Source organism: Hyposmocoma kahamanoa, unplaced genomic scaffold, assembly GCF_003589595.1.
Source record: "Hyposmocoma kahamanoa isolate Upper Pololo Valley unplaced genomic scaffold, ASM358959v1 181, whole genome shotgun sequence".
In the NCBI taxonomy this organism is placed as follows: Eukaryota; Metazoa; Arthropoda; class Insecta; order Lepidoptera; family Cosmopterigidae; genus Hyposmocoma; species Hyposmocoma kahamanoa.
The window spans coordinates 1,149,946-1,163,382 of NW_020653712.1; the positions used below are offsets into that span (position 1 = coordinate 1,149,946).

General features: G+C 37.4%; 1 protein-coding gene across 6 annotated transcripts in view; it reads left to right on the top strand.

Annotated features, from left to right (window-relative positions):
* Positions 1-2,207: 2,207 nt before the first annotated feature.
* The window catches only part of LOC113226051 (oocyte zinc finger protein XlCOF6-like), a 37,419-nt gene continuing 26,189 nt past the window's right edge, over positions 2,208-13,437 (top strand). For all 6 annotated transcript variants that reach the window (XM_026458560.1, XM_026458561.1, XM_026458559.1 and 3 more), the window contains exons 1-4: positions 2,208-2,439; positions 4,144-4,300; positions 5,489-5,608; positions 9,310-9,447. In XM_026458560.1, coding sequence (XP_026314345.1) covers positions 2,284-2,439; positions 4,144-4,300; positions 5,489-5,608; positions 9,310-9,447 — 571 coding nt within the window. In that variant the 5' untranslated portion in view covers positions 2,208-2,283. The remainder of the gene's footprint in view (positions 2,440-4,143; positions 4,301-5,488; positions 5,609-9,309; positions 9,448-13,437) is intronic.

Below are 13,437 nucleotides of genomic sequence, written 5' to 3' on the forward strand. Positions count from 1 at the left end.
CCGTAAATTTCTTTTTTGTCCAGCCAGAAATAAGTAGTATTCAAATCCTTGTGGTTGCCTATGGAGAGGCAACAACGGCAAGTTGCCGCCAAGTCCATTGTTTGTATTGTAGATTAATGTTGGGCAATGTATTTTTAATTAATAAATAGGTATTAAAATTATTGCACGTAAAACAAAAAAGACCAAAGGCAAAAATCTGAACAAAATAGATCACAATCACCTCAGAATCCTAATTCGTATTTTATTTTTATTTGACAGTTACGTTCCATTCTAATTAGAAAACGATTCTGAATTAAAAGTGTGATATTTATTTACTTTCACGGAGTAATCTGCGTAGACAGAAAAGTCTTTACACTAAAATATTTAGCTACTCACCACTAGAGGCCGCTAATAATAAGAGCGCTATTACACACGGCAACTTTTCACTTTTAGGGTCGTATTCCAGAACTCTACCACACCCCGGACACTACATACAACAGTCGAAAGTTATTTACCTACTACTACTACAGCAAAGCGCTATCTGCACACGTGCAAACATGTGCCTGAAGTGACAGGGTTACCCATCACTTTCTCGTACAATTTACGTTACGAGGTCAGAGTGGCAAATCTGTTATCTCTAATTCTATTAATAGATTTCTAATAATTACACATGTTCATTAGATATTTATATCGATATAATTATTACATTATATTACTATATTTTTCATTAATTCACTAACTAGAATAATATTGAAGATTTATTTTAAAAGTATATTAACAGCACTTAAAAGATTGTATTTTGGACAGGTTTTAAATAAGGTAACCAATGTATTTGAAATTGCGTGTCCAAGTTTATCATTACCTAGTTAATAATTGGGTATATTCAATACGTGATATTTATCGGCAATACAAATTGAAAATTCTATAACCTTTATTTACTAACTCACGAAGTTATGGCGATGGCGTCTCATTATATTGATATAATAAATCTGTATTTTATATTACTCTGCACTAAATAAACGAAGAAAGCAATAACTGAATGAGTCTAAGTCAGGACTTGAGTATTGCAGTGAGCACTGAAAATCATACTCAAATCCTTGCCATTAGGGTCGTATTTCCAGTGCTTGAAATCATACTCAAGTCTGCTCAAATCCTGACTTGAGCATTGAGTAGAGTTCTAGAATACGACCCTTAGGGTCATATTCTAGAAATCTACTCAATGCTCAAGTCAGGATTTGAGTATGGTTTTAAACCATCACTCTCTCAACTCAAAATCATACTCAAGTCCCTGCCATTAGGGTCGTATTTCCAGTGCTTGTGTTTCCAGTGCAATTCTAACTTGAGCATTGAGTAGAGTATCGCGTGGCACCGATTCAAGCCAACATCTTTCTAATTTGTGATTCAGTCGCTAATCATCTACACTCAACTTAATTAAAAATTGCGTCGTTGCAACCGCCTACAAATCGCAAGTGTCACGATTTAATCTGGCAATAGGGCGAGTTGTATTTCTTTCAACTCTAGTTACTCGAGTTGACTTGACTGCTAACTCGAATTAACTCGACTCGGTGTTTGACAGAGCAATCGCAAGTCGCGAATAGAACTCGAACCGACGAGTTGGACACGATAGGCGATCGTGACCGAACCGGCCGAGCTAGCTCGAGTTCACAACGTGTAGCTCGAGTTAACTCGTTGTGGTAGTAACTCGAGTTAAATAACTCGACTCGCGACTCTAGCGTGCTCTGACGGTCACCGACGCGTTTTATGAATGAAGTATTGGGTTCGGCGGCGGGCGGGGTGGGTCAACCGAGTTAACTCGAGTTCATGAAAAAGTAACTCGAGTTGACTCGTTATAGGAGTAACTCGAGTTAACCGAGTTAAATAACTCGACTCGCCCATCGCTAATTCAATCCCGCGTTTGTATGGCAGTTAAAAATCGCTTTAAGTGTGAACATAAATGCTATATTTTCTAATTTGTACCTCAACTCTACTGATATAATATCCATTACGGTTTTTCTGTTAGCATGCATTCAAACATAAGAATCAGATTTATTCACTAATTTTTCTTAAAAAACAAGTGAGATAAAAATCATCAAATTTTGTATTTTCTTTTGAACATTAATGATTCAACTTACAAATACGTACAATCGGGCTGTCTGAAATGGTCCATAAAACTTATCGACCGCTTGCGAACGGAGAGGAGGGAGGGGGAGAAAGCAAAATGGCGCTGCCGAAGCGGCGTTAGCTCGCGTATTTCCCAATTTATTTTCGTATTAGTTTTAGTTTGTGTGATGAAAGAGTGACAAAATGATGAATTTCGACGAGATCGTTGTGAAGGAGAGCCCCGGGCTCTGCCGGTGCTGTCTCTCCGAAGGTTGTTATAAAGATATGGGCACTGATTATACGTGGATGTCAGAACGCGAAGTTTATGCAGATATGCTGTTAGAATGCTTTGATATTAGCGTAAGTTGTTTCATTTTTCTTTCTTTACCTGATATGTTGTACCTACCTTCTCTTATTGTAATTGCCAACCACCGCTTCTGTTCAGCGCCGTAACTATTGAGTTTCTAATGTGTGACGATAACTTCTGAAGGCTACTTCTTCCCATGTCTCCTTTCTTCACATTTTCTTGGTTGAACTTAACAAAAGGGGGCACTATAGAAAGGGGATTTAGAAAATTTTAATCATTTTTAAAAATTTGTTATTTATTTTTAATGCTTGTTTCAAGTAGAATAGATCTAAGTAAACATTTTTTATTTTCATAATTTTTCATCTAAGGCCGATAATTAACGAGAAAATTGGCGGGAAAATTTTCTATTTACTTTCTATTTTTTTTTAAATTTTAAAAAGTTTCAAAAGGTCTTGTTTCCATAGTGCCCCCATCGCTTCAGTTTGACCATTTTCTTTACTAATATGCTAAGACATCTGTAGTCTTGTATCAGATGCTCAACATCTTTCCCCTTCGGTCCCCTATTGTCTTTAATGATGCTTACTATGAGAAATACTCTAGGGGTCGTATTCCAGAACTCTACTCAATGCTCAAGTCAGGATTTGAGCAGACTTGAGTATGATTTCAAGCACTGGAAATACGACCTTAATGGCAAGGATTTGAGTATGATTTTCAGTGCTCACTGCAATACTCAAGTCCTGACTTGAGTATTGAGTAGAGTTCTAGAATACGACCCTAGGTCTCCTTAGTAGTACAGATTGCAAATAGCGCTTCTGCTTATATGGATAATGCGAGTACCAGAGCTCACTCCAGATTGCACTGAACCTCTACACTGGAACTTATTTAAAATAAATAAATAAATAAATAAATAAATAAAATAAATAAAAAGTCATTATCCATTGATTTCAAATATCAACGTAAAAGAGTTAATATAGGTCACTACCATGGATTATAATGTGTTTCTTTTTAATAACTTTAAGTGTAAAATTTTTGTTTCACAATAGTTTTGCACCTTGTAAATGGCAATGATGGAATATCAATTGGAATCTTAATAAAGAAGTTGAAGTTGTTATATTGTCTTTGTGAACACTAGTTTATTTTTCTTATACATAATTCTTAAATACCTGGTATATATTTTGGTATTTAGTTGGAAAAAAAATAAATTTTATAATCTACGTTTAAGATTGTTATACTATACACTTGGTTGCATATGGTCTAACAATTTAATATAAATTCAAACCAGCATCTGCTTGCAAACTGTGCCAGATGCTATGCCAACTAAGCCACGGAATGAACTAGCGAACCTCACAAATTTTTCTATGTGCTTGTTGCTGATCTTTGTTTTGGTTTTTTAACCGACATTAAAAAAGGCGGAGGATCTAATTCGACTGTATGTTTTTTGTATGAATGTTACGTGATGGCGATAACTCCAGCATTTTTGAGCAACTTTTGTTGATTATTTTTTTGTTGGAAAGAGGATACCTCAGTAGTGGTTCCATTTAAATTTGAAAGAAATATGCCACCTCTAAGGGTGGCAAACTAGGGGATGAATCACTTTTAAGGTTGATTTTTTATTATTTTAACATCATTTGAGGAATCTATTTCTTCACTCAGCCAGGTAGGTAGGTGAAAAGAGACGTTAAAAAAACTGAAAAAATTTCCCTCTGCTAGATGAGGAGGTGCCTGGAAAACATTCATCAGTACATTGTCTTCCACAGATATCACAACACAGTGATGGCCCCAACGGCCAGAACCGCCTCATCTGCGAAGTCTGCATTACGCGTCTACGCGACGCTTGTAATTTCAAGAAACAAGTCCTTGATTCTGAGAAAAGATTTGTTGATATGCTGGCCAAGGGGAAATTTAGACCTAAAGGTAATTAATTTTTACACACCTGCATAAGGTCTTCCAAAGATTTTTTTTATGTCAAGTGACAGGACGAACAAGTCGTACGCCTGATGGTAAGCTACACGCCTGTCCACAACAGTTACAGTTCCACTCAGATCTTTAAATTGCAAAGATCCGAGGAGTACTACCACTGCGCCCATCATCCTGAGATATTATTTGACAAGTCCCATGTGCCTGTAATTTCACCAGCACCCTTCCCCTTCGAAACCGGAACAAAATAATACTGACATTACTGCTTGGCGGCAGAAATAAGTACATAAGGTGGCAGTATTACCCACCCTGCCTGCCTTTGCCCACATTAGTTTTGAGCTGTCTACGTACTGTTTTTGTTCCTGTGTGGGAGGAATAAAGTGTTCTATCTATCTACCCTGTGGCGAAAACTTTTACAAGACTGCTACTAAAAAGTGCAGTACTGTGCAGTACAGTGTCCATGGGAAATACCGCCACCTAACCTATTTCTGCAACAAACTTTATCCTTAAATCATACACATCAATGGTACACTTTGCAAACTTTGTGCTAATTGGCTAGGTGAAGTATTATTTCTACATGACCTAAATTACCTGCTTACTACTAGTATTTAAAATTGCAATTACGCGAGCTGACTGTGGGTAGAGTAAGCCTAAATAATGAGCATGGACAGAAAATGTTCTGAGGACATTTTTTGTCCACGCCATGACAACCAGTGAGTTGTCTAGCAACGTTTTGTTATTAAACATTCTATGTTGAACTTGGCTAGACTATAGTTTGCACGTTACACAATTGTACACAAGTTCTGAGACATAAGTTGACCCTTGTGCTGTAATTTCACCTTTACCCTTACCCCTCTAAACCGGAACACAGTAATGCTCATATTACTGCTTGACGGCAGAAATAGGTAAGGTGGCAGTACTTCCCATGGACAAACTCTTTCACAAGGAGCTCTATTGCTAAGTTTCGGGTTCGATTACGAGAAATATTTGTATGGCCTACATTTATTTCTCGTGAGTTTAGGTTTCATTTGTGGCTGTGTATGTGAGTGTCAATGGCACCCGCGATACTGGATTTCCCTATAACATGCGTTAAAAAAAATTGCGGAAGCCCGAATACAAAAACCCCTGTGATGTAATCATTCGTCTGTCCCTTTCACACCTCATCGCTTGGTTATTTTTTTCCAGTATTAATCTATCAAGCCGCACAACCTTCAATGAAGGCAGAGGCGTTACTCGAGCAGAACATTGAAGGCGTAGAAGCCGAAGTAGAGTATCTAGAGGACATAGACTTCGATGATACAGACGGTAAGTAAAATATTTTTAGAATTATCTACTTATTTCGTTATTTAATAAGGCTTACCACTGTTGTGTGTATGGCGTAAATAAATTAAATAATTAATGGACAACATCACATAGTTGATTTGATCCCAAAGCACACCCCGGACATTCCATACAACGGTCGAAAGTTAGTTACCTACTACATACAGTAAGGCGCTATCTGCACACGCGCAAATGTGTGCGTGAAGTGGCAGTGCCCCCTGATCTGTGTGATTTAAAGCTCTGAGTAACACTACAACTGTTGTGGGCAGGCGTGTCGCTTACTACCAGGCACATGACTTGTTCATCCATATATATAAATTTGTTTATATATATAAATTTTTTAATAAATTGGGCCTAGTAGTAAGCGACGCTACTATTCTTGACAGAAGCTAATCTAACTTAGCTCACGTAGTTGCATGCAACCATCGTGCATAATAGGGGTTAAAGTATGAAATTGCCGATTTGTACTGAAATTTTTTTTTTTTTTTTTTTTAAATTTTTAACAAATTTATTTAATCAAAATAGTTGCCATTATTATCTATACATTGCTGCCATCTAATGGGAAGGTTATTAATGCCTTTGCGATAGAACTCCGACGATCTAGACTGCACAAACTGTGTGAAAGCATTTTGTACTGCCTCCTGGGAAGAAAACTTCTTGTCGCGTAGATAATTGTCCAAATCACGAAAAAAATGGTAGTCCGTTGGAGCAAGGTCTGGTGAATACGGAGGATGACGAATGGTTTCTAACTGCAGTTCCTGAAGGGTCAAAATGGTTTCTCGTGCTGTGTGAGGTCTCGCGTTGTCGTGGAGCAATAATGGTGAAGATCGATTCATGAGTCGGGGCTGTTTTACTGCTAGTTTTGTCAACATGGTTCGGAGTTCGGCACAATAGACATCTGCCGTTATTGCTTGACCAGATCGGAGAAAACTATAGTGAATAACACCATGCTGAGACCACCAAACAGTTACCATTACCTTTTTATTGGTAAGTTTTGCTTTAGGACACTGTTGTGGCATTTGACCTGGGGTCAGCCATTGCATTTTTCTTTTCCGGTTATCATAAAGAATCCACTTTTCATCACATGTTACAATTCGATCCAATATTCCTTCATTTCTGTACCGGTTCAACAAGGCAACACAAGTTTCAACACGCGTTTCTTTCTGCAGATCAGTCAAATCATGAGGCACCCATTTTTCGTATTTTTTTATTTTATTGATTTGACGCAAGTGAGTCAATATTGTGGGTAAGGTAACGTTAAACCATGCCGCTAATTCCTGGGTAGTTTGACTAGGATCGGCTTCCACTATCTCTCTTAATTCATCGTTATTCACCTGTGTGGGCGGTCTTCCTCGTGCCTCGTTCTTTAAGTCGAAATTTCCATCACGAAAGCGTTTAAACCAAAATCGCACGGTGCGTTCATTAGTAGACCCCTCTCTAAACGCAGCATTGATATTGCGGTCTGTTTCTGCCGCGTTAGTTCCGCGTCGGAACTCGTATTCAAAAATCACTCGAATTTTCGCAGTATCCATCTTTCTTGTCTAAATTGAATAACAAAAACAATTGAAAGTCGATATTCAAATGTTTCAAATTTAAAAAAAAAAAAAATCACAGAAACCATTTGAAAAAAGTTTCATTCGAAAACCTCAAACCATGAAGATTCTATGAAAATTCAAAGAACCTATTGCAATAAAACGGCAATTTCATACTTTAACCCCTAATATAACGAGAAATAGAGACGAAATAAAGGCCATCCATCCCTGACAACTCATCAGGCAAATGGGGCTTATATCGCTTTTAAATATTAACTCTGTTTGCGCTTAAATTACAAAAATTAGAAAGCTGAAATAGTACAGCGCTACCAACTGAACTTTATGTATGTCTCCGTATATTCAAAAAATATTCTATATTTGTTGTAATAAAGATAATATCTCTAACTATGGGGGGCTGTTCCATTCGGTGCTGTGGGGAAAACAGCAAAACATCTAATTGCAAAACAAACGGAATCACGTTTCATCGGTAATTAAATATGTAATTTGTCAATTTGCGTCCATTATAGCGAAGCTCAAGTTAAATTGGATTTTTGAAGTGAAACAATTGACGACACCCGTCAATTGTTTCGGATTCGGGCTGGCCAATCGGAGCGCAGTTGTCACCGTAATTATTTGGCAGAAATAATTTTCAAACAAACTAAATGACATTTCGTCTCTATTTCTGGTTGTATACTTGATGCATGCAACCTGCTATGCCAGCTAAGCTAAGAAAATACGTGTTAAGTGGTGACGTGCTACACTATGGAGGCGTGTGAAGAGCGGCAGAAGGGCGACATATTTTACATAGCGTTACATTAGCGGCTTACGAAAATGTTATTCATGTTAAGAAAATTATATTTTTTTTTTTATAAATAATAGTGACAGACATAACACTAATACGAGGAATAAAAATAAACTAGCTGTTCTTGATAGTCGTCTTCACAAAGTCTTAAATCCATTTAAGAGGCAATGTGTAAGATTCCGATTGATGTTCAAAATTTGCTACTTACGAGATTTAAAACTATTGTGAAACAAAAACTTTATACTAAAGGTTATTGTAAAACTTCTGCGTACTTGGATGACAAAAATCCTTGGTAGTAGTGACCCGTTTAGCTCTTTCAGGCATTCTCGATCTAAGATGTTTAAATAAAATATTGTAATGTTAAATGTATTCAAATGTATATTTACAAAGAGTAACAGCAAGAGTTTCTTGCTCATTCTTCTCAGGGGATTCAGATCTGCCTTACGAATGAGCAATAAATAGGGTTTAATCAAGTGTAATTTGCTTGCATATGAAATAAAGATTACTGGGTACTTGGTGTAACGGGGTGGTGTCCGCAACTCGACTATTGTCTTAGTGTATAATTGACTTTGACTAAGGGTCGTATTCCAGAACTGTACGCAATGCTCAAGTCAGGATTTGAGCAGACTTGAGTATGATTTCAAGCACTGGAAATACGACCCTAATGGCAAGGACTTGAGTATGATTTCTAGTGCTTTGAATCATGCTCAACTCCTGACTTGAGCATTGAGTAGAGTTCTGGAATACGAGCCTTAGCTTGGTTCGCGGTCTGGCCTGGAATTTACAGTGCCACTTGAAGTTTCAAATAGCAAAGATCTTAGGTGCACCGCCGCTGCGCCCTTCATCTTGGGACAAAAAAACAAATGATTTATCAATAAATAAACGTAGTGGTTTACACGTGTCGGTTTCAGGTGTTTGATGGGTTTAGAAATAATAATAACAACCGGGTCTAACCTTATAACGAATTATATTTAGGAATTATACGTCATACGACCACAGTCCAACAGCTCGAGAGTACTGCTAACCTCTGTACTACAGTAACTCTGAAAATATCTTCCGTCTTATCTCTTTTTTTTATATGACATCAAGTGACAAGACGAACAAGTCGTGCGCCTGATGGTAAGGTACATGCCTGTCCATAACAGTTAAAGTGCCACTCAGAGCTTTAAATTGCAAAGATCTGACTTCTGCCACTGCGCCCGTCACCCTGAGACATAAGTTGACAAGTCCCATATGCCTGTAATTTAACCAGCACCCTTACCTTTCAAAACGGGAAGTAGTAGGAGCTCTTCTGCTACCAAAAATGCATGCATGCACATCCCCAATCCAATCGTGGTCTTCTTTCTTTCTAGACCTCCCTCTAAAACTGCCCACGGAACCATCAGCGTCGGAGCCTCAAGTAAAGAAAGGCAAGCGCGGAAGACCCAAGAAGTCCACCACAGAAAAGAAAAAGAAGGTTGACGACAAGCCGAAGACTAAAGTATCAAAAGGTAGGTTTCGGTTTTTTTACATCGTTTGGGAAGAAATGTGTTGTGATTTATGGTTATAATAATAAACAAAGTTCATGCATATAGAAGACGAAATAGGTTTTCTAAAAATAACACACACATAAAATGGCAAAAATCCGTGGTAGATCACCCTTTTAGCTCTTGCAGGTTGTCTCATTTTAATTAATGCTTCTTTTGCACCCTACTTTCCGGTTGTTTCTTTACCTGTGCGTATAAGTAAGCAATTAATTTAGTATTTAACGAGCCATCTGTCGATTTAGGACCTTTAACAGCAACTTAGAGATGCACAGCCTCATCTGGCTTCCATCCTAAATTCCTAATGAACTACTTTCTTATTTAACTCATCTGTTTAAACAATTATACTCCATCCAACCATTTATTTAACTTTTGACATATCGCACCCCTCCTGGAAGAATGGCATAGGCGAGTTACATTAAACAAGTTTATTGCTCTATTAGATACAGAAAAATACAACCCACATGCTCTCCAATTTTTGTAGCTCTATCGACTAATATTGTAGATAGATTCACTAGAATTGGAGACGATGTGGGTTATATTTTTCTTTATCTAATGGAGCAATAACCGTTTTTGACGTAACTCCACTTATGCCATTTTTCCCATGAGGGGTGCGATATGCATGCCTCCGAAGTTCCGTGATTATTGACCTTGGACAAAAAATGCAATACTTTCTGGACTGTTTTATTTTTTAATTTTAGTGAAGCGACGTGCTCTTTAGCTCCGATATTTGTCCACGTTTATATTAAAATAAACGTGGACGTCGAATTGGGGTTATGTTTTTTGAATTATTAATGGCTCCATTTAATTAACTGAGCTATATGTATTTTTCACAACACATTTTGAACCCTAAACCTGTTTTATGACGACTTTTCTGTTACATATTTTAAAGTTACGGTACCTTTAAAATGGCGGTATGATATGGAGAATTATTTTTCTTTTACGTGTATTCAAACCGGGTGGGTCGATGCAGAACTTTACGATAACTCAGTTGTCGACCGATTTCTTTTCATTTTAATTCACAACACCCGAATCGAACGTCAAACTGTCGTATTCGAAACCGAACCGAAATGACGTCACACCCGTACGATTACTCGAACTTCTCGACCGGCAAAGGCTACAAACGTTATTCAGAACACAGTTATCGAATGAAAGTTGCCGAACGTCTTAGTGTGAGGTCAGACGAGCGTAATTTTGTGAGTTGTTAGTCGCGTAGTTTGAGCTGCATTCGATTTCATATAAAAGTACGGTTTGTTTCACACGACGACGCATAATGAGTTACCTGCCGACTCACGGGCGTAATGACGACTGACTTTCGGTCGTATCGAGAGACGGGCTGGCGCGTGTGAGGGAAGGGGTTCACTTTAGTATAAACACTTAAAAGCAACTGAATAAAATACATTTGTCTGGTACTCCTACTGAGTTTCGGTCGAGCACAAACTGCGCAACTCACAACTCTCAAAATGACGCTCGTCTGGCCTCGCCCTTATTGTTTATAAAGCAAGAATGTAATAGAAATCTTTTATAATTTTGAATAAAGTCAAGATTTTCTTTAATTTTATGAATTTATTTTAATGCAAGACTAATGCATTCCTATATTTTAGGCCTTGAGCGCCCAGTTACACGAGGAGATAGTTTTGCGCGGCCGCCGCGCGGCGACCGCCCAGTTACCACGCCTTCGTGTACATTCATGGCTAATCTGAATTCTAGTTACTAGGCAACAACATTTGAGTTCCTCTAAATAATATAAACCAGACCAAATTCAAGTCAGGCTCGCCCGCGTGCCCGGGTTGCTCATTTAAGTTAAAACGTAAACTTTGACCGTTAGACGCACGCGGATTCCGCTCGGCGACCGCGCGGGGTGAGCGCGATGAAATTCGTGACGAATTAATGCGCCCTTAAAGTCAAATCATACTCAAGTCCTTGCCATTAGGGACGTATTTCCAGTGCTTGAAGTCATACTCAAGTCCTGACTTGAGCATTGAGTAGAGTTCTGGAATACCACCCTTAAAAATGTATATAAAAGAATATAAAATAAAAATAGAATCCGAATTGAACGTTTAACACAGAATATTCTGAATAACTCTTGAAGCGCCCTTCGATTCGAGAACGACATTCAATCGAACGATTCGGTTAAAATATCCAAGAGTTCTTAATCGGGGTCCAGATTTCGAAGTGATATTTATCATTGATAATTCTAGGGTCGGCGGACTAAAGTTCATAAGTCAAAACAGTGCTTTAATTTTTGTCCTTAGTATATTTTTCGGCTTTGTTTATGATGTTGGCAGATGTGAAGAGAATGATAAATATGAAAAAACCGCCACTAACTTTAAGTTACAAATTAATGAAGTAACAAATGCATTTTACTTATATGCTTTAGTCGGTAGATGTATTAATTTAAATTAATGATGTTGACGTTCTTGCGCCCGCGCTCGGTGTGTTGTCGTCTATATAAATACATGGAATAAGTCCCGCTGCGGTCCCGACACGACCCGCACCCGACTCACGCCCGACTCACGCCCGACCCGCGCCCGACCCGTACCCGTTCTCTATGTGTTTATGTTTAATATATCATTTATTTGTGTAATGGAAAAGTCGTCATATTAATAAAATCTTCTCTTACCTAATATTTTTCTTTTGATTTGACACATGGTATGTAGTGGTCTAATTAAAGATATATTATTTTTAAAATTTTAAATTATGGGAGCATCGGGTTTTAGGTCTTCACGACTGCTACACATTGGAAATGAAATTGGTTTTTTTCCGGATCTGTTATTTCGGACTTGTATTATTCATAGAGTAATTTAATTTCGGGGGAAAATATTGAAATAGTGGTAATTGTAAAATGATATTGATATATTAACAAAAAATAAAAATTATTAGACAGTCTCAGGTGATAATAATATGATTTTTAGGGATTTGGAAAGGTATTTAGCATGTCAAATAAAGACGATTTTTTTATGAACAACTAAAGTGCATTTGGAAATTATTATAGGAGAGCGATTTAAAGTAACGTTTTAAACAAAAAAATATATCATAACTGTAATTTCATTTGTTATATGGAAAACTAGACTAGTTTCAGCTTTTCAATTATAACAAATAAAATTAGAGTTATGATATATTTTTTCCCCCTAAATATAGTTACTTTAATCGCTCTCCCGCAATATTTTCCAAATGCACATTAGAGTTTTCCTTTCCAGAAGGGCACGACAGGGCGCGACTAGCGCGAGAGCGACATAAACCGCGAGATACTGCTATTCTCGCATAGAGATCTCGCGCTTTATGTCGCTCTCGCGCAAGTCGCGCACCGCCGTGCTAGCCCTACAGGGTCGATGTTTTTGTTTATTGACATTTATTCTACATCCAATTTCACCAGAATATAGGATCTGTACGAACTTATGAAATCGCGAGCACAGGTACAGTAACATAAGATAAATTTGCCATTAAAATACTATGTGCCAAGTCATTACTAAGTGTACACGCGACCAAAATATTTGAAATTACTCCACTAGTTTGTTATAATTATTAATACAAACATCGAACACTTAGAAAAAAAACTTCGATCCGGCAGAATTCTAACCAAGGTCTTCTAGCAAACCGTGTCAAACGCTATGACAACTGCCGTACACGGAACGAACTAGCGGTCCTTACAGATTTTGAAAAATTTGTTTTGTGAAAAATCTACTTTTAAACTCGAAAGACGCTAGAAGACGTTCGTTCAAATCCAGATTTTTTTCTAAGTGTTCGATCTTTATATTAATAATTACATTAATAAAATTTCATGTTTTTAATTTTCATTTTGTGTATTATGTTTTGTTTCATATTATTTTTCTTAAAAATAGTTCATGACTAAAAAACAGATTATACTAAGGTTTAATTGTAAATGTCTTGGTCGCTCTTTGTCTTGAAGTGGTTCAACGTTAACTTTTATAGAGTGTTAATAAACATTCGTAGATA